At 42.7% G+C, this 25630-nt stretch overlaps 1 protein-coding gene and 1 long non-coding RNA gene across 3 annotated transcripts in view; one reads left to right on the forward strand and one right to left on the reverse strand.

Moving 5' to 3' along the window:
• Window positions 1-25630, forward strand: part of LOC306962939 — a 935443-nt gene that overhangs the window by 832052 nt on the left and 77761 nt on the right. The window lies entirely within an intron of this gene.
• g3bp1 (GTPase activating protein (SH3 domain) binding protein 1) lies at window positions 8746-24305 on the reverse strand. 2 transcript variants are annotated; one of them, XM_079556241.1, is made up of 12 exons: window positions 24168-24305; window positions 19303-19419; window positions 18011-18092; window positions 15137-15310; window positions 14858-14948; window positions 14676-14769; window positions 12753-12987; window positions 12422-12526; window positions 11062-11176; window positions 10856-10981; window positions 10669-10778; window positions 8781-9107 (listed from the first exon to the last, which is right to left on the reverse strand). In XM_079556241.1, exons 2-12 carry the CDS (start codon window positions 19395-19397, stop codon window positions 8862-8864), a joined length of 1473 nt encoding a protein of 490 aa, XP_079412367.1. In that variant the 5' UTR covers window positions 19398-19419; window positions 24168-24305; the 3' UTR covers window positions 8781-8861. The 2 variants fall into 2 exon arrangements, with proteins under 2 accessions (XP_079412368.1, XP_079412367.1); XM_079556242.1 differs by lacking the exon at window positions 24168-24305 and having other exon boundaries at window positions 8746-9107; window positions 19303-19414.

The raw sequence follows: 25630 nt of genomic DNA on the forward strand, positions 1-25630 counted from the left end.
AAGTGCGTCGGGTGAGGCGGCTAAAGCTAGCTTAATGATAGCTACGGCTCCACAAGCGTTAGCATTCAATAAATACGCGACTTTTACTCCTGGAATCTCTCGTTTGAGCAGCTAAGAATGTGAAGCTCTACGTAGTGGAGCTATTTTGACCCGTTTTCCAATGTGTAAAACAAGTGACAGTGTTTTCAGCTGCTAAAAAGTTCTTGCTCCTATTAAATAACATGGTAACCGGAAGTGATTTACTCACTTATTGGAATGCGGAAGTGGTTAGCGCATAACCCCTATTCTCTCCCCATACAAATGAACAGTAATAAATGAAATGTACTGTAATAAAAATACCACAGATCCTTCAAACCTCCACTGCAGTACAGCACTTATGCCCTGATTCAGAGTCTCCTGCTCCGTGTCCGCTCCGGCGCCATGTCCCGCCCCAGCGGCGTGTCCCGCCCCGGCAGCGTGTCCCGCTCTGGCTGTGCTCTGGTCTGAATCCACAGAGGACGTGTAGAGATTTCTGCAAGAACAAGCTGCTCATGTCCAGGCCGTGTCCGAGGGAAAAGGCCACAGAGCTGCTCTGCAATAACAATCAGGCTGAGTCTGCAGGGGGGGGGGTAAACAAAGACACTGCACTCATGACAATGAACACTGGTCTGATACAGTCCTACAGACTCATTCAAACGCATCACAGAGTCGGAAACTTTCCTTACAAACGTTCCTTAGACCTGAAGGATTCCGCTCACGACACAAGGAGAGTGAAGCACTGGGTGTGGTGTCAGCACTGATAACTGTAAATATGACCTTTAGTGATGTCATTTTAGTTTGATTCTATGTGGACTGACGGCTGTAATGGTGAATGAATGAATATTTGTATTTGAGAGGTTAAATATACTTTATATTGTACATTTTCTTACAACTCTCCGGCTCTGGGACTGCAGATGGAAACGAGCTCAAGCTAAATCTGGTGCAAAACATCTTTAATCAATGTTTTTTGCACATTGTCCCAGTTGAAATAAACTAAACTAACTATACAGCCCTGATCAAAAGTTTAAAGGAACAGTTATAACATACGGAAAAACGGTGACAAGAAATCACACGTTTCCTGGTTCGAGCTCAACAAGGGTCGAAGTAGAACCTCAATGCAAAACAAGAGGAAATAGGATTGAGACAAAAACATAATACAAAAACATACGACTGAGAGCCTACACAGACGTCTTTTATTGAAACTGAAATAACTGATGAAAGGTTTAGGACCAGGTGACTTTAAAGGACAAATCTGTGCAAAAATGAGGATTCAGTGTCATGGTTTTCACACAGTCATGACGTCCTGAGGCAAAGGCAAAAAAAAAACATTCTCATTTTTAACCTGGTGGGGTTGTTGAGCTGCATAATGAGCTCCAGTACCGGCTTCATTTCTTCATTTCATCTGCTCATGAAGCTCAACAACCCAAACAGTCTCAACAAGTTTTTATTTTGGGCCTTTGCCATTAGGACGTCACGACGGAGGGAAAACCTGACGGAAAACGACACTGGATTCACATTTGAGCGCGACCTTTAGTGATAGTTTGATTATGAGGCAGCAGGGGACGTTTTACTGCACATTGAAGCTCAAAAACAGACCCTTTGCTGCAGAAAGTGCCACCGCTGTCGGGTTGTCTTGTTCAGCCCAGTGGGAGCAGTGAAAGTGAAGCAGCGAGTGTCAGAAATGACGCTTGATTTCATTGACTGAATATGAATCCTCGGCTCAGAACTGTCCACGTCCCGTCAGTCGCACGGAGAGCTCTCTGACAGCGCTTTGGTGATTATAAAAGGAGCCAAGACTGAGCCCTGAGGCACGCCACTGGGGGACACAGACAGTGCAGCAGCGACTGGGTTCAAGCGGAGTTCATCACTGGCTTTTTGGTTCACACTGAGCCTCAGAAGAGCAGTTTTACAAAGTTTTAATTAAACATTTTTATTCAGCTGCCGAGTGACAAGAGCGGCTGAACCAGAGGTGGTCAGTGGCAAAGTTAATGTGTAACTTATCTGTAGTATTTTAGTTCAGAACTTCATACTTTTCCTCCATTACATTTGTGTGTCTACAAATTGTGCTCAAATAAACTGGAAAAAAATAAAAACGTAAAGCACAAAAGCCACACATTTTGTCCTATATTAGGCCTGATGCTGTGGACTCCACACCAGCAGGGGGCGCAGTGCAGTTTTACCAGAATGATGAGATTTGTCCCTGTTGTGTTTCTGTGAACAGGAGGTCGACTTTTGAGAACAAAGTTATTCACACATTTGCTGCGTCCGAAATGGTCAGATTGGTAAGAGCTCTTACGCCAAACCGGATGTGCTTCAGCGTCCGCCATGACAAGACGCTTCTGAATTGTGCTGTCAGTTAGGAAGGAGTTAGGAAAAGGAGCCTTGATGCTAACTATCATAGCCACTTTAGCAAAGGGACCTCTGATGCTAACTATCATAGCCACTTTAGCATAGGGACCTCTGATGCTAACTATCATAGCCACTTTAGCATAGGGACCTCTGATGCTAACTATCATAGCCACTTTAGCATAGGGACCTCTGATGCTAACTATCATAGCCACTTTAGCATAGGGACCTCTGATGCTAACTATCATAGCCACTTTAGCATAGCGACCTCTGATGCTAACTATCATAGCCACTTTAGCATAGGGACCTCTGATGCTAAGTATCATAGCCACTTTAGCATAGGGACCTCTGATGCTAACTATCATAGCCACTTTAGCATAGGGACCTCTGATGCTAACTATCATAGCCACTTTAGCATAGGGACCTCTGATGCTAACTATCATAGCCACTTTAGCATAGGGACCTCTGATGCTAACTATCATAGCCACTTTAGCATAGGGACCTCTGATGCTAACTATCATAGCCACTTTAGCATAGCGACCTCTGATGCTAACTATCATAGCCACTTTAGCATAGGGACCTCTGATGCTAAGTATCATAGCCACTTTAGCATAGGGACCTCTGATGCTAACTATCATAGCCACTTTAGCATAGGGACCTCTGATGCTAACTATCATAGCCACTTTAGCATAGGGACCTCTGATGCTAACTATCATAGCCACTTTAGCAAAGGGACCTCTGATGCTAACTATCATAGCCACTTTAGCATAGGGACCTCTGATGCTAACTATCATAGCCACTTTAGCATAGGGACCTCTGATGCTAAGTATCATAGCCACTTTAGCAAAGGGACCTCTGATGCTAACTATCATAGCCACTTTAGCATAGGGACCTCTGATGCTAACTATCATAGCCACTTTAGCATAGGGACCTCTGATGCTAACTATCATAGCCACTTTAGCATAGGGACCTCTGATGCTAACTATCATAGCCACTTTAGCATAGGGACCTCTGATGCTAACTATCATAGCCACTTTAGCATAGGGACCTCTGATGCTAACTATCATAGCCACTTTAGCATAGGAACCTCTGGTGCTAACTATCATAGCCACTTTAGCATAGGGACCTCTGATGCTAACTATCATAGCCACTTTAGCATAGGGACCTCTGATGCTAACTATCATAGCCACTTTAGCATAGCGACCTCTGATGCTAACTATCATAGCCACTTTAGCATAGGGACCTCTGATGCTAACTAACCGGTGATTAGAAGCTATGTGCCGTCCCATAAGCCACTGCGCCAACCAATAACTTTAAAGAAGAAGAAAAACAGCTGTTGGTGATGTCACTTCCCTTTCCCCTGTTTAAGGACGGACGGATTGTGCAAATGCAGCTGAAGCTCTAGTTCCCTAACTGCACAGATCTAACAGGTGACCCCATGAAAGGTTAAGGAGTTAGTTGCTGGTGTTAGAGCTAAGAGGCGACAATTTGATGGTTTCGGACGCAGCCATTGTTTAAACCATTTCTATTTTGAATACTTAAAGGTACACTGCGGTACATTCCGGGGTCTCAGAGGTCACAGGTCAAGCAGTGAAAACAACCGAGTGCGTTTAGCAGAGTTTTAATCCTTGTCCCAGACCTTTACATTCTGGGAATTAGCTGGTCTTAAAGTTCTCAGTCTAAATGTAAAGTAAGTTTTTGAGGTTATAAATTGTGTATGATTTGTAGTAAAAAAGTTAAATTTCAGACAATGTGTGCCAGGGCTGTATTTAGCCCCCGGGCCGCACTTGGGGCACCCCTGACCTAATTAAATGTCTCATATTTGGCTGCGTTAAGTCACATCTCCATGGAGACGAGCTGGAGACGCCGCGCTTCAGTAGTCAGTCATAAATGCTTGTATTTTATTCTATTTATTGGATGAAATGTTACGCAATGCTTTAAGTATACGCTTGATTGACCTCTACTTGTACTAGAGTAATATTTGTATCCGTTTTGAAATCAAGTACTTTGAGTATTGGGCAGGCCTTGTCTTTGGTCCTGGAGCTGCCATTGCTGTAATACCCCCCCCCCCCCCCCCCCTGGTGGCCAGAGCTGTTTCCAACACACACTTGTAAACAGAACTCTACTGTGATTGCCTGGCCTGTCAGACACTCCTCCTTTCTGTTCAAAAGAAGAACCGTCTGGACCAGGGGTCGGCAACCTTTAACACCGAAAGAGCCATTTGATCCGGTTTCCACGGAAAATAAAACACTGGGAGCCGCAAATACTTTTTGACATCTAATGCTGGGTTTACACATAACGACCACAGGATCACGAATGTAAGTGATTCGGGGTAGAGGTTTCACGCGCCGCCGCGAACTGTTGCGACCTGTTACTGCGTGTTACGATTAATGGCACGAATTATTACGCACGGTCACGAATATGCGTCCCGCACTGCTGCATGTTATTGCGTGCTGTTGCGCGCTGTTGTGAGCTGTTGCGCGCTGCTGCGAGTTATTGGGAATTGTCGCGTTCTGTCAAAAATCTGTCAAGAATTTGGCGAATGTGGACAAGATCGCTGCCGCGCACACCGGGTTGGAGGCGGAGCAGAGACGTCTCGCTCCGCCGTGCTCCCCTGACTCGTTGGGCTCTCGCCAAATCGGGTTAAACAAAAAGCAAATACACCAGCTCAGGCCTGTCAATATACTGGAGAATAGTCAGTCTATGGGACGGTCACACCAGTTCAACCCCGCTCCTGTCAATGCGTAACACGGGCAAACGCATCAACAAACGCACGCGCTTCATGTCAGATAAGTCAGTGCAACAGCCGCACATTAAGGGCTGACTTTACTTCACAGAAAAGCATAAAAACACTACACTCACTGTGCACTCGATCTCCTGAGGATCCGTCGTAGAACTTGCTGCTCTTAAACCTCTTTATCCAATGATTCTCACTCGTCTGGTCAGTCTCAGCTCCAGCTGAAAAAACTTTATAATCCACAAACACAGGCCTGTCTTCACCTGCCCCGCGCCCAACGCCGCTTGTTTTACATGTCTAAGGTTGTAAATAAGCCTTAACTTATCCATGGTGTAGCTGCTGTAACCACGCGCTGTTGTTTTGGTCAGTGGAGGCAGCGTGGGAGATGCATTCAGGGACCGCGGGAAAGGCGCTTCTTACTGTCCCTTTTTTCCCCACAAACGCGGGGAAAATCGGGTCAAATATATAACAGTGGGGTTCTCCAGCGGGGGGGGCAAAAGGGGTGGCAGGGACTGGCTCCCAAACATCAGGAGGAACGACCGCAGGAGGAGGAAAAGCCGGCGTTTTGGTGGGTATACCGGCTTTCACGAGTATGACGTTTATTTTGAGCGACGAAAAACAATAAAATATATTTATTCTAACATGTCAAGATTACAATAATCTTCCAATTTAGAACTAAAATATTAAAGAACTAACACAAATAAAACACACTTCAATTAAATATTTAGGTTTTTTTTTTTTTTGTAATTTATTTTCCCAAGCCACTCAGAGCCGCAGTGTAAGGATGAAAGAGCCGCATGCGGCTCCGGAGCCGCGGGTTGCCGACCCCTGGTCTGGACAGATCATTTCACGAGTTTACCCACATTGGTCCAATCACGCACCGAGAGGCGGGACTTCACTCCCCCAAGAGGCGGAAGCCGTTACCACACTCTACCAAAACAATAGAGACGTGTGCGCGGCGAGTGACGATTTTTCCTTCTGCTCTTTCGTCTGTTTTAAATTATTTGGAAAAAATGTAATCCCTTAAACAAGCACAGAAGCAGAAAGAAACGAAGCGTTCCTCGTAAATAAGGACGTTTTTGGAAAGGCTTCCTGACACTTGTTGCTGCGACGTATCTAGCGTTGCTCTGATTGGTTGATGCCGTCTGTCAATCACGCCCATCGGGAAATCGTTGAGATCACGCTGCTCCCAGACTATCTGTCTTTGAAATATCTATGAAAAAACATGGAGTTTGGCAGGACGGGCAACCACTATGACCCATGTGACACTGGAGCCGGGCTAACCCAGACCATGTTCTGGTTGGAGGTGTGGTTTAGGATCGTCCAGTCGTTTATTGTGCTGAATGTCTCTCATGCGTCTGCACGAGGCCACAGCCAATCGTATCATCGTGTCTGATGACGTCTGACGTACTCGCACTAAACTATTTAGAGCTAAACTATTTAGAACTCGGCCTAAAGCTTGATCGAAATATGACGTTGTCATGTTGGATCCATAAATAAACCGTTTCCGTATGTTGAATAGCGCATCATCGTCTGGCCGTCCCTCCTCGTTCTGTGATTGGTCCTAAATCCATGTGAAGATTCCGGCCACGCCCCCGAGGCTGCTGTGCAGTTCTGAATTACTCGAGCGCTCACAGCAGCCTGGGGTTACTGAGGGCGCTGACACTGGGCTATGGATCATACTTAAAGCAGTACTAAGTAACTCTTGCCCCTAGAGGCCATAAGCGCAACTGCAGGTGTCGTAGCAAGTTACGATTTTGTAACTTATTAAATGTCTTGGAGAGTAAATACTACGCTGACAGGAAAGGCGAAGGGAGAGAGGGTTACTGTGCATCCAATTATACAATGGAAATATTTTTTTTCACTCAAACCTGGCTGTAAATACTGTTTAAAGTGACGTTAGCCGCAGTTAGCTTTGCCTGTTAGCATGTTAGCTTCTTCTTCGTGATTACGTTAGTGTGTATTGCTTTCTCCGCACCGGGGGCAGTCAAGTTGCAAACATGGTTTTCTGTCCAGAGACACCAGGGGGAGATGAAAGACCCTCCGATCATCCCATAAACACTTGTATTACCCCCACAGGGACTACGGGAAGGATTTATTAAGGTAAACACGTTACTTAGTACTGCTTTAAAATGCTGTTTTTTTGTTCATCAGCAATAAAAAGTGGAAGCCTGGCAGGTGGCGCTCTGGAGGCTCCGCCCCGTGAGGAACAGGCTTCGTAGGAGGAGATCGAGCAGCCATGTTCATTTTGTTTGTTGTGGGTAAGGTTTATACAGGTATCAGCAAGTGAAACGTAATGTTTTTTTACACTCTTAAAGGGACAGGCCACTGTTTCTCCTGTTCTTACCTGAGCTTAGACGAGTTGACTTGTACCTGCCTGGTCTTTACGCGTGTGCTCAGTCACACACATGTATCATTTAGCCTCTAACAGCAAAGGTAAAGCTCCAAACAGGGCTGAGGTTAGATTTCCCCTGTTTCAATGCGGTTACGTGAGTCTAGTTACACAAAATCAGAGGATTTTGTGTAAAAAGGAGAGCGATGTTGTAGTTTCATGATCGACCACAGAGTAAAGGAGCAGAGACCGTGTTTTAAAACAGTAAATCACTTTAATTTAGTTCTCTCTTCAGCAGGTGAGCTCACTTAGACATGATGACAAAAAAAAAAAAAATGAAGTGCATCGGTAAAAGAAGCCGGACACAATTTTGAGAAACAAGTTTTCTTCCTTTTTTTCCCCTCCAGACAGAGACGAGCTCCGGTCGGACACAAACATGACTTCAAATGTTTAAAAAAAGCACTACGGTTCAGCCACGTGACCTGGAGAATAAAAAGACCCGTCCGTTTGCCAGACACGAGGGCGGCAGCAATACACAGGATTGCCCAAGCAGTAAAAGTACACGTTCCTTTAAGAAACAGGAGAGAGAGAACGCGAAAAAACTACAAACAAAACACAAAAAGTATCCTCTGGGTTTACGAGCCCCGGTTTTCAAGTAGTATTTACCCTTTTTTAGTTTTTTTTTTTTCAATTTGTTTTTCCAAGTCCAGCAAAAGGTTTGACGAAGAAAAAAAAAAAAGAAGAAGAAGAAGAGGAGGAGATGTCCGGGGGAAGAAGAGACGGAAAGTGGGACAGAGTCGGCAGCCATTTTGAAAAATCGGCGGCCATTTTGGAGGAGAAAAAAACACTTGAATGGTAATTAAAAGAGACTAGGGGGGCGGGACAGTTTAGTTAAGCCCAAACTCGAGGAAACGTTTCTACCGTTATTTACCGGGGGATTAATATGAGACGGAACGAAGCGGAGCCTAAACTTTGGATTTGTGGCGTGATGAAGGCAGCTCACTTTTCAGCGTGGTTAGAACATAACTCTATGTTTGAAACCAGGTCTCCTCGACTTTCTGGGGGGGGTTTGGAGGAGGGTTTGACAAAGTCCGGTTTATTCGGAGCAAACTGGAACAAGGCGTCGTCCGATGGTTGCCGTGAACACTTCGTAGAAAGTTCGGGAGGTTTTTTTGATGTGTGGCTTTCGATTTTTGCGAAGAGGGAGAAAGGAAAAGTCTGGGGACTGAGCCGGGTTCGGTTTAGGCCCAAACCCGGACTGGGATTGGCTTAATACGAGTCCAATCGTGTGAACACTTGAGTGGAGGAGATTTGGCGTCCGGTTCGGTTAAACCTGATCCGACTGTTACTCCTTGGCTTGAGCCGAGTCCGATCGTAGCAGTGAAGTAACTAAAACTCTGGGTGGCGCTGTGGGGGGGGGGCGGGGGTTCACTGTCGCTGGGCGGAGTAGCGGCCCTCGTTGGGACCGGCCCCCCGTCCTGAGCCGAAGCTGGGTTTCTGTGCCATCCCTCCCCGGGCGCCCGGAGGACCGCGAGGCCCGCCTCCGATCCGCTCCCGGGGGCCGCCCGGACCGCCCGGGCCCCGGGGCCGCGGGTCGCGCCGGTCCCCCTCCCGGGCCGAGCGCGTCTTCTTCTCCTCCACGTTCAGGCGCACGTCGCCGCGGAACTTTATGGGCTGGAAACAGAAGATCTTTGGAATCACCTTCACAAAACTCTACTATTCTTAATCTCTTCACCCCCACTGTGACCCGACCCACCCCCACTGTGACCCGACCCACCCCCACTGTGACCCGACCCACCCCCACTGTGACCCGACCCACCCCCAGTTACACTTGATCTAAAAGTGTCAAAATAGTGAGACGTAATTGGGGTGAAAAGTCCAAACAGACGCAGCAGTGTTTTGACAATATATTCTAATTAAGTTTTACTCTTTGGATGAAAATGTCATTTAATTTGAATCGCAATTTAGTCAAATAATTCTCTTAAAAAATACTCTATAAATAAACACTAATTTTGTCGACTTTGTATTCAAAATATGTATTTGAATCATGTTTATTGAAGCTCTATTGAAGGTTCTTTCATGCCGTCAGTGGAACTTTGGATGGTTTAGTCTCTTCTTTTCATAGTTCTAGTTTTAGTCGACTAAAATAGTCTGTAAATTTAGTCGACTTAATTTAGACGAGGGAGGCACCGATCTGCTTTTGAGCTGATCCGATATTATGACACTTCATCTGGCCGATACCAATCAGTCTTTGTGTATTTTTATATTTATATAATATATATCATTAATAATTATATATTATAGCCTATGGATATTACAGTAGTTTTACCAGTTTTTTCAGAAGCCGGTGTAACGATAGTCGACAAATTAATTTACATCTTGTGATGTGGATGTTCTGTTCTGATCGATTGTAGTTTCTGTGATTTTATTTTGGCTCCATCTGAATTCTGTTTTGAAATGTGTCTCGTCATGAGGGAACTGATGTGCAAGACACAATAATAAGAAATGAAATAAATCAAATGAGTATCCGAGCTCAGCGACAGCACGAGGGTCGTGAATCTGTGGCCCTGGATCTGCAGCGGCTCCAGGTTTACCCTGTGCTGTGATAAAGTGCTGCGGTGCAGTAAACCAACAGGCTGGAGCCGCTGCAGATCCAGGACCACAGATTCACGACCGTCTTGTATCGGACAAGTTCAGTCATCAAATCTGATCCAATCCGATACTCAACCGATACCGATACTGAATATCTGATCGGAACATCCCTAATTCAGACAAATTAAGTCGACTTTACATAAATAATATTTATTATACTCATGTTTAATGAAGCTCCTCTGATTTATGCTTTAACCTTCTCCCACATGAACAAAGCTCAGAGCTGATCCTCTGGCCGTGGATTTAAATGATACGAGGCTCTTTCAGGCTGTCATCGGAAGTTTGGATGATTTTAGTCTCTTCTTTTCATTTTTATTTAATCTTATTTTAGTCATTTTACTAAAATATCTGGACATTTTAGTCACAGTTTTAGTCTCAAACTATTTAGAATTTAGTTTTAGTCCAATTTTAGTCACAAAAACTAAATTTATAACAAAAGATTTTAGTTGAAAGTTTCTTCAAAATAAAGCGTCAATAGCAGCAAATATAAGACGTAAATAAAAGATGAAAACGCGACAAAAAGGGCGTTGAAAAAGTCCGACTGAAACCACACTTCTGAAGGTTAACTGTAGTAAAGTCTCACCCTGTTGCTGAGGATCTTCTGCACCGGCTCGGCGTCGTCGAACACCACGAAGCCGAAGTTGGGCAGTTTCCCTCCGCTGTTGATCCGCAGCTCCAGGACGGTGCCGTATTCTGCGGACGGGACGGGACCGAGCGTTAGCGTCAAATACACGTCACGCGGTCTCAGGTTTGGGGGAAGTTTCACTCACGCTCGAAGAACTCCTTGAGCTCGGCCTTCTCCACGTCGTGAGGAACGTTTCCCACGAAGAGCTGCTGAGCGTCGGGGTAACGCATCGGCCGCCGCACCTCCATCTCCCCGGGCTCGCCCTCGCGACCTGCAGCAGACCAGGAACACATCAGCTACACGTTCATGGGGCAGGGCTGTAGGAGAGCAGAGTCTGGGAGCTGCGCTTACCAGGTCTGGGTCTGTGGATAGGGGGCGCTCCTCCGGGCCTCTGCTCCCGCGGCCTCTGGTCTCTCTGGGGTCTCTGTGCCGAGCTCTGGGAGTCTGACTTCACCTCCACCCGGGGCTGCAGGGAAACGGAACAGTCAGAACCTGGATATTAGTTTCAACATGAGCCATGACTCTAACGGTCCATTTTTGCACAATTATTTTCACACTCACTGAAACAGAAAAAAAAATCAAGCTTTGGAGCAGCAATGTTTGTGTTTTTGCTAAATTCATGGACAAAATTCCTCTGTAAAATCTGATCGTTTGCTGGAAACAAACCTAATGCTTTTCAATGACATTTAACCCCTTAACTCCCACCTGAACCGAGCACATTTTCTCCAGTTTGGCTTTACCCCAATCCAAAAGCTTCTGGAAAAAAAGCTGTGAAAATAGCAGCAAAACTGAGACGAAAACAATGATGGAAATGTGACAAAAAAGTGAGAAAACATTGACAAAAAAGTGACGAAAAATTGATGAAAAAGTGGCAAAAATGTCACAAGAAATTGACAAAAAATGTGACAAAAAAAGGACAAAAAAAGACAAAAATGTGATAAAAATGTTACCAAAAAAATGAGAAAAATGTGATAAAAAATGACAAAAAATTGATAAAAAAATTGACAAAAAAATTACAAAAAATTGACCTGAAAAATGACAAAAATGTGACAAAAAATTGATGAAAAAAGACAAAAATGTGACACAAAAAAAAAAAAAAGACAAAAATTTGATCAAAATTTGACCCAAAAAATGAGAAAAATGTGATAAATGGACGAAAAAATGACAAAAATGTGACAAAAAATTACAAAAAATTGACCTGAAAAATGACAAAAATGTGACAAAAAATTGATGAAAAAGTGGCAAAAATGTCACAAGAAACGACAAAAAATGTAAGAAAAAATGACCAAAATGTGACCAAAAAAAAAGACAAAAATGACAAAAATGTGACAAAACAATGACAAAAAAGTTACAAAAATGAGTTAAATACCCAACAAAAAAACAATGGGAAAAAAACCTGATGACGTGAGGGAAAAGATCCTCTCGGTTCAGGCGGGAGTTAAGAGGCCTTGACTTTGGCACCAATCGAAAGGAACTATGTGCACTTGAGCCAAGAGTCCAGCAGGGGGCGCCTGTGTTCTATCATAATATCTGCAGATGATCCTGAGGCCACCGCTCATTTACATAACGTTCACTGCTCAAAAACAAAAACATGTCAAATCAAATGAGCGCTTGGAGACGTGAGGCGCTGGAGAGGCGTGTCGGGGCAGGACTGAAGGACTGAAGGAACTCAAGGGTTCGGGCCGGGACGAGGCGCAGGTGAAAGACGTACCTGTGCGGTGGGCGGGACTTTGACGACGTGTGGGAGGGATCCGGAGACGGGGACGGCGCCGCTCGGGGGGAGGTTTTTACTGGTCACAGACGCCCACGAGAACGGCTGAGAGGAGGAGGAGAAAACACATTTTAAAAATCAACACATTAGGCAACAGCAAGACAATGTCAGGCAGTCAGTCTTAGGCCTTTTTAATAAATATACCTAAGAAAAGGGTCGAGTCTTTTCATAATCAATACAGCTGGTCCCATAGAGAGTAAGTAGATCAAGTAGGTCAAATCAAATGTCACGTCTGTGGTGTAGGTATTGAGAAAGTGAATCTCGTGGTTACCCGGTTGTCCTCGGGCGCCGCGGCCGGCTCTGTGGCGGTGGTCTCACTGGGGGCTGAGGCCGGACTCTTGTCGGTCTGTTCGTCTGCGGAGAGCGTCTCTGTCTGAGCGTCCTCTGCCTTCACCTCCCCGGACGCTTCCTCCTCCTCCTCCTCTTCCTCCTTCTCCACCTCCGCCTCGGGCTCAGGGCTCGGGGCCACGCCCTCGTCCTCGTCTCCGGGCGCCACCGGCTCAGAGCTGGACCACAGACACAGGTCAGTTTGGAGATGTACAGTGTAATCGAGTACTAGTTACTATTGTCCAGTGTAACTCCAGAGCAGACACACATTTACATCATCTCAGTAAATATTCTCCTTATTCTGCTTTACATCATCTGGTTCTGGCTCAGTGGTTCTCAACTGGCTGGTCGCGGGCCTTTTCTAAAGCCTAATGTCATTTTTTGTTTATAACTGTTGATAGAAAGAGTTGTGATCTTAACAGAAGATCAGTAGATTTCTTAGGGCTGGGCGATATGGACCAAAAGTCATACCCCGATATATTTAGGTTGAATATTGATATACGACATATATATCCCGAGATTTTTTCCGCAAAGTTAGAAATGTGAAATGAGATATTAAGTCAAAGTCAAAGCCAAATACGAGTGTTTACATTTGATAGTGAGTTCAGTAAAACTAAACACTGTATAACAAAGCTCCGTAAGTGCTCGATTAAATAAAAATATGTCTTGGATAAAAATAGTCTATGAAATAAAATAGGTAAGTCTTTTTCAGCAGCATTTCTATGTGAGATAACAAAATAAAGTACTCATTTCCTTTTTAAAAATCAGCTTGACATTATCCGTTTCTTTTTGTTGACTTAAAAGGGACTATACAGAGGTTGAAAATGTTAAAATTAAGTATTTTCCTCCCCCTACATGTTCCAGCCATGTCCTAATGTGTAGAATGAGCTCAGACCTGTTCACCACAACTGCCTCTAAAATCCTGTACGGTCACTCAAAAATGTGTCACTTCGGCCCGAATTGCCGTCATGCACGAGCTTAATATAGAAGGTGCAGTTACACATATGGCCTGAGGTGGCAGTAGTGAGTATAAAATGGCGAACTTGCTTCCAGCCCCTTTAAGAGCTTATCTGAATTTGAAATATCCCAATATACGCGATATGGTCTAATTCCATATCTCATTAAAAAATATATCGATATGTCTTAAATATCGATATATCGCCCAGCAATAAGATTTACTCATTGATCATAACTTATCATGTCATCATAAATAGAGAAACCACACACAAGTTTGTTGACAAACTGCATTTACATGTGAGGTCTCGTCCAAAGAGGCTAAAGACTCGACTTTGATCTGTTTTTCCAGTAAAACCGGTCAAACCAGTCCTGCTCCAGTTCCATGACAGGAGCAGCGCAACTCCCAGCCAGCAGGGGGCAGGGGGTTGATGACTATTCCCTTAGCCTGCCATGTTGTTGTTAGCCTGATTAGCCCGTGGTGCTCTCAGATCGAACGCTATGTCCTACGGATCTTTAACTACACATCCAGAGTCGACCCCAGTGTTTCAGCTCAAATCCAACACATGCTGGTTAGCAGTTAGCGGCTAACGACAAACGTAGTAAAATAATACAATGTGCTACGGCTTCCTGTTCATACATTCATACATGGGTTTGGGCAATCCTGCAAACTGGACTGCTGGAGTTTGTCAGTCTAAGCTCAGAGAGGCTGAGGTCTGCATGGTTTAGCTTCTACAGCAGCAAATAAAGACTGAATATGGATCTTTATTAGTTGTATGAGTCGCTAACTTCTATAATAGACTTATTTTTCCAGGGGAGAAATGAGGAAATTCACTAAACCATATCCAGGAAACAGGAGAAGAGGAAGAAGAGCTGAGAGGAGCTGACGTTGCGCTGCAGAGGAGATGCTCACCATGGGTTTGGGTCGTAGTACGGAGCCGACTCCTCGGGAAGAACGTCCGGAGACGGGACCCTCTCCTCCATCTCCTCCCCCTCGTCCTCAGACTCTGGAAACACACACGCGCACATTACTGCCCCCTGCTGCTGCACCAGAGTCACACATTTGACTTTGTTTGGGGTGTTTCTGTGCCTCACCCTCTGGCGGCTCAGAGTCCGAGTCGGCGAACACCTCGTCCTGGTAACGGAACACGTCGTTGTGGACGTAGAATTTGTTGGCGACAGTTCCCTGGAGAAACATTATCCAAGGAGTGAAGATTTGTCAGACACGGGATAATTACTATATGGACTTACCCCCACCTGAACTGAGAGAATGTGCTCAGTTCAGGTGGAGTTTAAGAGGTTGTTTATTTTGACACATCTGAAAATCTTCAGGAACCACTTGACTACTTCAGTGTGGATGGCCGCCGCCCTCACCTCTGGGGCGAGCACGAAGGTCTGCATGAACTTCCTCATGGGCTGCATGTTGTTGGACAGCTCCCCCATCACCTGCACCACCACCCCCTCGCTCAGGGTGGCGTGAGCGTCCACGTGGCGGATCTTGGTGTGGCACTCTCTGAAGCTCAGAGCCATCACGCGCTTGTGGATCTCCTGCAGAAACAGCCACGAGCAAACGTTAGATCTTTTACTGTTCGCACCGAGAAACTCTCAGCACAAACCCTTCCTCTCCCAAACTTCTGTCATGAAAGCTGAATCAGGTGTAAATCAGGTCAGGCTGCTGTGATTCAGACCCGGGGCTGAGTGAGCGACTGGAGGCGCACGAGTTTCGCTGAGTTTGCTTGAGTTCACGTTAGGACAGGATTTCATGATCGCAATACTTTCTCTTTCCTTCACCCTCACGGTCGACCAGTAGATCACGACTGACTGGTCGGGCAACACTGATCTGTACAAGATCATGTCAAAGGTATACAACTGGGGGGAAAAAATAAAATAATAAATAAATAAACACATGTAAATTAAATTTAAAAAAATGTAAATAAAAATAAACAAATAAAAATATAAATAAGAAAATGTATGTAAATTAAAAAAATAAAAAAATAAAAATAAATAAATAAATATAAATTAAAAATTGTATGTAAATGTAAAAAAATAAATGTAAATACAAAATAAAATTAAATAAATGTAAATAATATATATATATATATATATATATATATATATATATAAATAAAAATGTAAAAAATAAATGTAAATCAAAAATAAAATTTAAAAAAAAATGTAAATAAAAATAAATTAAAAATATAAATAAAAAATGTTATGTAAATTAAAAAAATAAATAAAATAAATGTAAATTTAAAAAAAAAAAATGTAAAAAAAATAAAATAAATAATAATAAATGTAAATAAAATATATATATATAAATAAAAATGTAAAAAATAAATAAATGTAAATAAAAAATAAAATATAAAAAAATATAAAATAAAATAAATGGATGGAAACAAATTGTAAATGTTTTTGTTTTTTTTACGGGAAAAAATGGGGGAATTGGATGAAAGAAAGAAAAAGTAAAAAAGGAACAAAATGGGAAGTGTTTTTTCTGCCCTAGAGCAACAAAGCGATGTGAGTGAAGACGTTTGCTTCCACACTTTACTGCCTTTCTGATCGCGTCATCATCGATACCGAGAAAGTCCCCAGAAATATTCAGATACTGTTGTCAATATCACCCCGTCTCACCACCTACAGGTCAGATAAACACCGTTCCTACACATTTGCCCTCTGCCCTGGTGTCGCACGTGCTCCTGACAGTTTGTGAGCTCTGGATTAACTGCTCCATATTTGACAGAAAGCGTGACAGCTCAGGTCCAGGAATGTGCCGTAACCCAATTCAAACACTATAAAAAGGTCCTGCCCTGAACCACGAGATAAGACTCTGCTTCACCTTCATTCCACTGGATTAGATTGAAATACAGGAGCGACTCTGAACGCTGAGCAAAGCAGCCGAACACTGGACTGTGAGTGTCATTATCCAAGACATCGCGGCTCTCGTTCCTCAGACGAACCAGAGCCGACACTCGAGGCATCACAAACCGCTCAGGAACATTATTCTGATTTATGAGTTCAACTTTTACCGTTTTATGACTCGTCTATTGTTTAATCACTTCCACTTTCCACACACTTACGAGAAGATGTCTGACGTCACAGAGGGGCCGGGCGAGTCTCCAGATCTTTCATATGAAGAAAACTGCTCAGAGTCCTGCTCATTAACCTCTTAACTCCCGCCTGAACCGAGAGGATCTTTTTCCTAACGTCAAGAGTTTTTTTTCCAGAATTTTTTTGTTGGGTATTCAACTCATTTTTCGTCACATTTTGTCATTTTTTTTGTCAATTTTTTGTCATTTTTTTGTCAATTTTTTCGTAATTTCTTGCCATATTTTCGTCACATTTGTCATTTTTTCGTAAATTTGTGTCATTTTTCCGGCCGTTTTTTGTCAATTTTTTCTCACTTTTTTGTTGTTTTTTGTCAAATTTTTGCCATTTTACGTCAATTTTTCGTCTATTTTTTGTCATATTCTTGTCATTTTTTGTCACGTTTTTCGTAATTTTTTGTCATTTATTCGTCACATTTTTGTCAATTTTCATCATTTTTCGTCATTTTTTCGTTATTTTTTTTGTCACTTTTTGTAAATTTTTTGTCACTTTTTTGTCACATTTCCATCATTGTTTTCGTCTCAGTTTTGTTGCTATTTTTTCCAGAAGCTTTTGGACTGGGGTAAAGCCAAACTGGAGAAAATGTGCTCAGTTCAGGTGGGAGTTAAGGGGTTAATATTCATAATGTCGCTACAATTAGGCCCATTAAGAAAACAAAACCCTTTATTTACAAAGTAAATCGTCAGGAAGTCGGTAGACTTGATTTTACGATTTAGCCATTTTCCAAATCCTCCGTTTATAAAAGCATGAATTAACTGAATTCTGATCGGTGCATTCCTACCACTTTCCCGGGAAACATCTTTCCAAATTTACCACATTTATTACTTAAAATGCACCAGAGAGATGATTTCTACTTTACACATGTTTCCCCCCAGGCCAAATCAACACATAAGTCGAGGAAAATGCAGCATCGTACAGGATTTAGTGATAAATATTCTAATGTGTGATTCTAGCGACTGAACTGCTCAGCCTGAAACTCTTTCACAGCCGTTAGATTCAACTCGAACATCAACTCCAGCTGCCTCGGCTTCACAATCACGCAGGCGTTTGAGAGCCTTCAACAAGCACTTCCAGTTTGAAGAGCGGCGTGTGGGAGGCAACAGGAGGGATGAAAACAGATACAGCAGGAGATGAAGCACTTACGGCTTGTCCATAAACCGGCTCCATGGGTTTGCCGTTGCCGTCCAGACCTCCGTGAACGTAGGACGAATTCTTCCCATAAAACCTGAAGCCAAAGAAGAAGTTTGACTTTCATTCATAAAAACAGGCAGAATATTTCAGTACGTGGAGGATGATGGAAGAGTTCAAAGCAACAGGAACAGGGGCTTTTAGTAAAGAAAAGGGGCATTTTTGTTGTTGAAATTTGTCAAAAATGGGAGAAAAGGATCGGGGAGAAGAAAATCCTTTATTTGAGCTGAAACAACCAAGTCGTTTCTTTTTGCAGCGGCAAAACGAGGATCTAAAGAGTTTTTTTTAAATCAGTACCTGCTTCCGATACTTTTTTCCTTTAATACTGGTAAAACCTAAACTTTATGTCCCGATACCAAACTGGATCTCCGCCCGATATGACAAATACTTTCATATCGGTATCGAAGACTAGGGCTGGGCGACATGGCCAAGAGATAAACTCTCCATTTTTTTTTACTCAGTTTGGACGATTATAATTTTATTGGAAATAAACTTAGAAGAAAACTGCTCATAGTTCTGCTCGTTAATATTTAGACTCATAATAGAGCCAATAAGGCCCATTAAACATGTTATTTCTGTTTTAAATATTCTTTGTCTGCTCTAAAAAGTAAAACTTCTTAATAAGCCTTTAGTGTTGTCATCCTCAAGCTCAGCTGTGATTGACAAGCGTCTCCATGGAGACTCGAGGGGCGGAGTTAATGCTGCAGCAGCTCAGCGAGAGAGAAAACTTTGTTTTAGTGAAAACTGTTGTCATTTTTGAAAACCGCCCCTGTGGAGCGTCTGAAACGCTGCTACATCCACAGCACGGCGCTCGTCAGGCGGCACGACTTTACCATTTTACAAATCGTCTGTTTTTAAAAGCATGAATTAATCGAATTAATTTGATTTATTGTCTAGCGAGGAGTACAAGGAGTAAATTAACATTATTAATATATAACAAATATTTTAGTATCAGTATCTAAAACCAAGTATTGTTGAAGAATGTACCCAGCCCTTTATCAAACACGCCTATATCAGTGAATGACCTAACGAGTCGAGAGGAAGTTATAAAATAGTCGTCGTAAAAGGGCGAGTCTGAACATTGTTACATTAAAGCGAAGAGGTCGGGGGAGAAAACTAACATGCTTTCATCTAACATGCCCTTCTTAAATGTGGAATAAAAGGCAGACGTGTTTGCAGGATCTTCAGGGCGTTGCTGAGGCTCCTCCCCCTTCACTTGCGTTAGATAAAAGCAGAGACAGACGTACCTGTGCAGGTAGTCGGGGGCCTGGTTGAGCAGTGTGTAATACTGTCGGACAAACTCTCGCCCGACCAGCTGGGCACTTGGCTTCTCCATCACCATCGCTTTGGTCGACTGAATGTCTCTGCAACAGAAGGAGAAACACGGGTTCAATCACAGAAACGAGGCTGCAGCGGCTCCCTTGTGTTTCCATTTGAGTCTGAGTGATCCAATCAGCTGGAGCACGAGGAGATTCCAGCAGTGCTTCTGTTTGTGTCTGGACTCGACGCACATGCAGAGGCTTGTGCTGCAGAGGAGACTTTCAGAGGAGCCGGATCAACATGTGGTGACTCAGGGAGAACGTCAGGAACTAAAGTGAAACTAAATAATAATCACATTTTAACTTCTGAACCCCCGCCTGAACCGAGCACATTTCCCCCCGTTTGGCTTTACTCAAAACGAGACGAAAACGCAACAAGAAAGTGGTCAAATGTGACAAAAACACAACTAAAAAACAACAAAAAGAGCAGCAAAAAACAAAAACATGGCAAAAATGAAAGTGAAAAATGACAAAATGTCAAAAAGATCAGTTTATATGAGTGCTGTAGGTCTTAGCTTTCAAATGAGGCGCTACACTGACCTATACATGCATTTCCAATGACATCACTCAAAGTTCCGGCCGCCATTTTGAATACCAAAGTAGAATTATGCAGTATCTCAGGATGAAAATGCAAGACAAATGATCGACAGTGGCATTTTTATTTACTCGAAATCATTGCTCTAGAAGAAAACAACAACAACTCAGCAGCTCTGGATTTACTAAAGATCCGCTTCACTCTAAAGACTAAACTAACACATCAAAGAGGAAACAGAAAACATGTCATGTCAACAGAGTCTCAGTCTGGGTCAGTGTTTAACAGCGGGGTCACCACGACTTTTTCTAAGCTGTACACACTTAAGTTTCTTGTATATGACTCTTAAAAATAGTTATTTCTGTTCTTGTGACTCAGAACGAGTTTAAAAAAAGTTATTTTGATATAATATGGAGCCAATATCCTATAAGTTAACCTCTTAACTCCCGCCTGAACCGAGAGGATCTTTTTCCTCACGTCAGATTTTTTTTCATAATTTTTGTGTTGGGTATTCAACTCATTTTTGTCAATTTTTTTATCACATTTTTTTCACATTTTGTCTCTTTTTTTGTCATATTTGTTATTTTTTTGGTCACATTTTTGTAATTTTTTTGTAATTTTTTTTGGTCAAATTTTCATCACATTTGTCTTTTTTTTTGTCACATTTGTCATTTTTTTTGTCAATTTTTTGTCAATTTCTTGTGACATTTTTGCCACTTATTCATACATTTTTCGTCACTTTGTCAATGTTTTCTCACTTTTTTGTCACATTTCCATCATTGTTTTCGTCTCAGTTTTGTTGCTATTTTCACAGCTTTTTCCCCAGAAGCTTTTGGACTGGGGTAAAGCCAAACTGGAGAAAATGTGCTCGGTTCAGGTGGGAGTTAAGGGGTTAACAGCGTCCGTTTAAATCTTTAGGATTTGTTTTAACTGGTAGCTCTCGAACAACTTAATGCTCTTGAAGTCGCCCCCGGGTCAGAGGTTTAGGAACAGAAGAGCCGACTCTGGCCCGTTATGGAGTCAGTGTTTGGAGAGTCTGGATAAAGGACACGGATGAAGCAATAAAAGCACAAAACTGAACCAATAAAAACCCGGTGCAGAAAGTTCCGGCTTTGTCTCACACCTGTCCCCGACGTCCAGCCATCTGTCAGACTTACACCTCTCCCCCCCCCCCCCGACTCTGAAACCTGACATTAAGGATTTGGAAATCAGAGTGAGGCGGCGTTATGGTGACTCATGTTTTCCGTTTGCCGAAATATGGGACGGCAGCGTCAAAAAACAAAACTCACGAGGCAAAAGGTTACACAACTTCAGCTCCAATCAGGAAAAACTGAAAAATATCTTTATGACACTTATTTACCCAGTTTGATCGAGATAAAACATGTTTAATCTCTTAACCCCCGCCTGAACTGAGCACATTTTCTCCATCACTTCCATTACAGATCGTTTTATTTATTATTCCATCTTAGACTCTTTTTGGACCTGGTCTAGTCTGATTCGATCTTGATTGAAGGCTCTGGCGTATTTATGGAAGGTCAAATATTTTAATGGCACATGGTGTGAACATCTGAGAGTCTATTTAAGGCGAGTATGAGATTTTACTTTTAAACGTCTTTAAAAAGTGTCTAAAAAGAGACAAAAATGTAACAAAAACGCTGCAAATGTCATGTCATGTGACCTACATAAACGTGTAACTACGGCCACAAAGAAAGAAACAAAAAGCAATGGAAATGTGACCAAAAAAAACACAAAGCAGCAAAAACAGAAGCGGAAAAGCAGGAGGAAAAAAGTGACAACACTGGGACAAAGATCCGTTTCCATCAGTTGTGTAGGTCTTAGCTTTCAAATTAGATGCTACACTGGCCTAAAGACTCCAGCCCAGAAGCTTTTAGATTTAGAAAATGACCTTTAACCCCTTGACTCCCACCTGAACCGAGCACATTTTCTCCAGTTTGGCTTTACCCCAGTCCAAAAGCTTCTGGAAAAAAGCTGTGAAAATTGCAACAAAACTGAGCCGAAAACAATGATGGAAATGTGACAAAAAAAGTGAGAAAACATTGACAAAAAAGTGACGAAAAATTTATGAAAAAGTGGCAAGAAATTGACAAAAAAAGTGATTAAAAAATGACAAAAATTTGACCAAAATAATTGACCAAAATGTGATAAAAAAAAATTACGAAAAAAAAGACTAAAAATTGATAAAAATTTGACAAAAAAAATTGACTAAAAAATGGCTAAAAAATGACAAAAAAGTTACAAAAGTGAGTTGAATACCCAACAAAAAAATGATGGAAAAAAAATCTGACAACGTGAGGAAAAAGATCCTCTCGGTTCAGGCGGGAGTTAAGAGGTTAAAGGAACAGGCCACCATTTTTCATGCTGAGATCTGTTCTTACCTGAGCGTAGACGAGTTGATGTGCACCTGTCCGGTCGTTGTGCGTGCGCTCAGTCACGCAAAACGACCAAAGATGCTGTTAGCATTTGGCCTCTCCTAGTATGGCTCCAAATGGGGGTGAAGTTTGAAGTGACCGAGCTCTTCCACAGGCACAAAAACCAGACAGGTACGGATCAACTCGTCTAAACTCAGGTAAGAACAGATCTCAGGGGCCTGTTCCTTTAAGAGGTCAAAAAAGTTCAAAAAGAGGGCGCAACAATCCCAATGTCCATACAGAAACCATCTTTTATTTCTTCGAACAAACCTCTTGGTAAAGCCGTGCGTATTGGGGCATGGTACCGGGGGGTATGGTACTGGGGGGGGGGGCTGTGAACAGGGCAGAGCCTTGTGTGAGAGAAAGTGAGAGCATCTGCAGCAGCATGGCACCACGGGAGCAAACACAAAAGGCCACGCCGCGTCCGGGGCGCCTTTCCCGGGCCTGCATGAGAGGCGCGGGGAGCCTCCACACGCGCCGAAGAAAGGCGGTGGTTTCTCGGGGTAGTTTTCCGGATTTAACCTCGCTCTCGAATAGCCTGGGGGGTGCTAGCATGTCCACGCATGGGTAAGTAATGGGGGTTAGCATTTGGCCGCCGGTTCCACGTGTTTGCCTCGGCTTTTTTACAAATGGCTACGCTGAACATATCGGTGCTGCTGCGTAACGAAGCACTTGGATACGGAAAACACCGAAACTGACTCGAGGTTTGGGGGTAGTTTGAGGAGGGAAAGTGAAGAAGAAAAGCGGCAAATAAGTCGAGATGGGAGGGGGGGAGTCACGATTGGAATGACCACCGTGGGAGGAGGCTAATCAATGGAAACGAAACTAGTCTGGTAGGGAAAATACAGAAATATAACGTGTGTGCTTTCTCATAACCCAGTCTAAAGCGTAGATCAGGGGTTTAAACATGGCACAAGATCTTAAAATTGCACATGATTGAAACATACACAAGACTGGACTCCATTATATATAGTCAGCCAGGCTTGTGATTACAGTGAGGGCTAGCAACTGAACAGTTTGGCAACTTTTGGTCACTATCTTTTGGTAAAATGGATGATGAAACGTAAATAGAACTCACATAAACAAAGATTGAACCTTTATATAAAAGCTACATAAGGAAAACTAGCAACTGGGTCATTGCCACTCATGGAAATAGGGCATATGGCCAGCAAAACTTTCGATTTGCACTTTCTATAAAACATATGAGCAACTGCTTTTAATAGCCTAATGATAGACAACAAAATGTAATCGTCTTATTAGCCAAAAGCAATGTGTGTCTTGTCCCATTTTAAGAAAAGGCCCATAAAGTCAATGCTAACGATGAGAAGAAAGTGCTCGAATTTTCTATGAAAATCAATAAAACTCCGACACAGTCATAGCATCAAAAGGACAAGCATTTAAACAATCTCCAACAATACAATCAAGAATAAAATCATAACTTTAAACGGCCTACGGTGCACTTTTGTAACCCCTACAACACATTGCTAGCCATACGTTAGCCAAGAAATTGCTAGGTAATACCGTTGATGGGAGTGTCAAACAACTTTTATTAAGCATCACATAATGCTACTTTCATTTAAGGACACGTCAACACAATGCATAGCGTGTCCACCCATTAAAAATGATTAAATATGACCGAAAAACATCTAAAGTGAATTCAAATTACGTGCGAGTGCTAGCCTGCTAATGCTAACCCGTGCTAGCCGCGGATGCTACGTGATTTAGACGGAGCCCAGAAAAGCGACACCGTTTACTAAACTAATCCAATCGATAAACGCTTTCAAAATCGGCCCGATCGAGAGTTAGATAGATCAGGCGGAGAAAGTACTTACCAGTGGTGTGATTATCAAAAAGGTGGTGGTGTGGAGGAGTGATTTGTTCGTGAATCACCTCGAACACGTAGCGGCCGGACAACGTGCTGGGGAAGAAGCTGTACCGGTGTGGGATCCGCCAGCGCCATTGCGTCCCGCCCACACAAGGGGCCTCAGCCAATGAGAGAGGAGATCTACGAGCTGGAAACCAATCAGAAACGGGAGGCGCCGGGAGTAAGGAAATAGGTCACTAGACTCAGACGAACGTGCAAAATGTGGCGGCCATCTTGTGATGGTTAGAGAATAAAGTATTTTTCCAGTTCAACGCCTCACTGTAACACCTCATTTGAAAGCTAAGACCTACAAAACTGGTGGTTGTAGTTTGGCAATAGCGGCGGATACGAAAGTAATGGAAGCTCTTCAGTCCGTTCTGGCTCGGCTCCCAAACATCCAGAAATTAAAATTGAAGCTTATGTTAAGATAGAGTTATGATAGAGTTATGACACAGTTATGACAGAGTTATGACAGAGTTATGACAGAGCTATGACAGAGTTATGACACAGCTATGATAGAGCTATGATAGAGCTATGATAGAATTATGACAGAGCTATGATAGAATTATGACAGAGCTATGATAGAATTATGACAGAGCTATGATAGAATTATGACAGAGCTATGATAGAATTATGATAGAGTTATGATAGAATTATGACAGAGCTATGATAGAATTATGACAGAGTTATGATAGAGTTATGACAGAGTTATGATAGAATTATGACAGTTATGATAGAGCTATGATAGAATTATGACAGAGTTATGATAGAGTTATGACAGAGTTATGATAGAGTTATGACAGAGTTATGACAGAGTTATGATAGAGTTATGACAGAGTTATGATAGAGCTATGATAGAGTTATGACAGAGTTATGACAGAATTATGATAGTGTTATTATAGAGTTATGATAGAGCTATGATGGAGCTATGATAGTGTTATGACAGAGTTATGACAGAGTTATGACAGAGTTATGACAGAGTTATGATAGAGTTATGACAGAGTTATGATAGAGTTATGATAGAGCTATGACAGAGTTATGACAGAGCTATGACAGAGTTATGACAGAGCTATGACAGAGTTATGACAGAGTTATGACAGAGCTATGACAGAGTTATGACAGAGCTATGACAGAGTTATGACAGAGTTATGACAGAGCTATGACAGAGCTATGACAGAGCTATGACAGAGTTATGACAGAGCTATGATAGAGTTATGACAGAGCTATGACAGAGTTATGACAGAGCTATGATAGAGTTATGACAGAGTTATGATAGAGTTATGACAGAGCTATGACAGAGTTATGACAGAGCTATGATAGAGTTATGACAGAGTTATGATAACTGAGCTCAACTGTGAAGATCCAGACCCTTGAAAGAAACACAATGACTACGAGGGTCTGGTAAAACCAGGCTACAGTAGATCCGGTCGG

The sequence above is a fragment of the Gobius niger genome (genome assembly GCF_951799975.1).
Source record: "Gobius niger genome assembly, chromosome: 5".
Taxonomy (NCBI): domain Eukaryota; kingdom Metazoa; phylum Chordata; class Actinopteri; order Gobiiformes; family Gobiidae; genus Gobius; species Gobius niger.

Bases quoted from the DNA above. Each gene is read 5' to 3' on its own strand.
- g3bp1 (XM_079556242.1), bottom strand. From the start codon at position 19,397: ATGGTGATGGAGAAGCCAAGTGCCCAGCTGGTCGGGCGAGAGTTTGTC. The intron at 12,527-12,752 runs GTAACCACGAGA...TCCTCCTCTCAG, and splicing joins CGGCGCCCGAGGACAACCGG to CCGTTCTCGTGGGCGTCTGT. The intron at 10,982-11,061 runs GTAAGCGCAGCT...GGTCTGCTGCAG, and splicing joins TATCCACAGACCCAGACCTG to GTCGCGAGGGCGAGCCCGGG.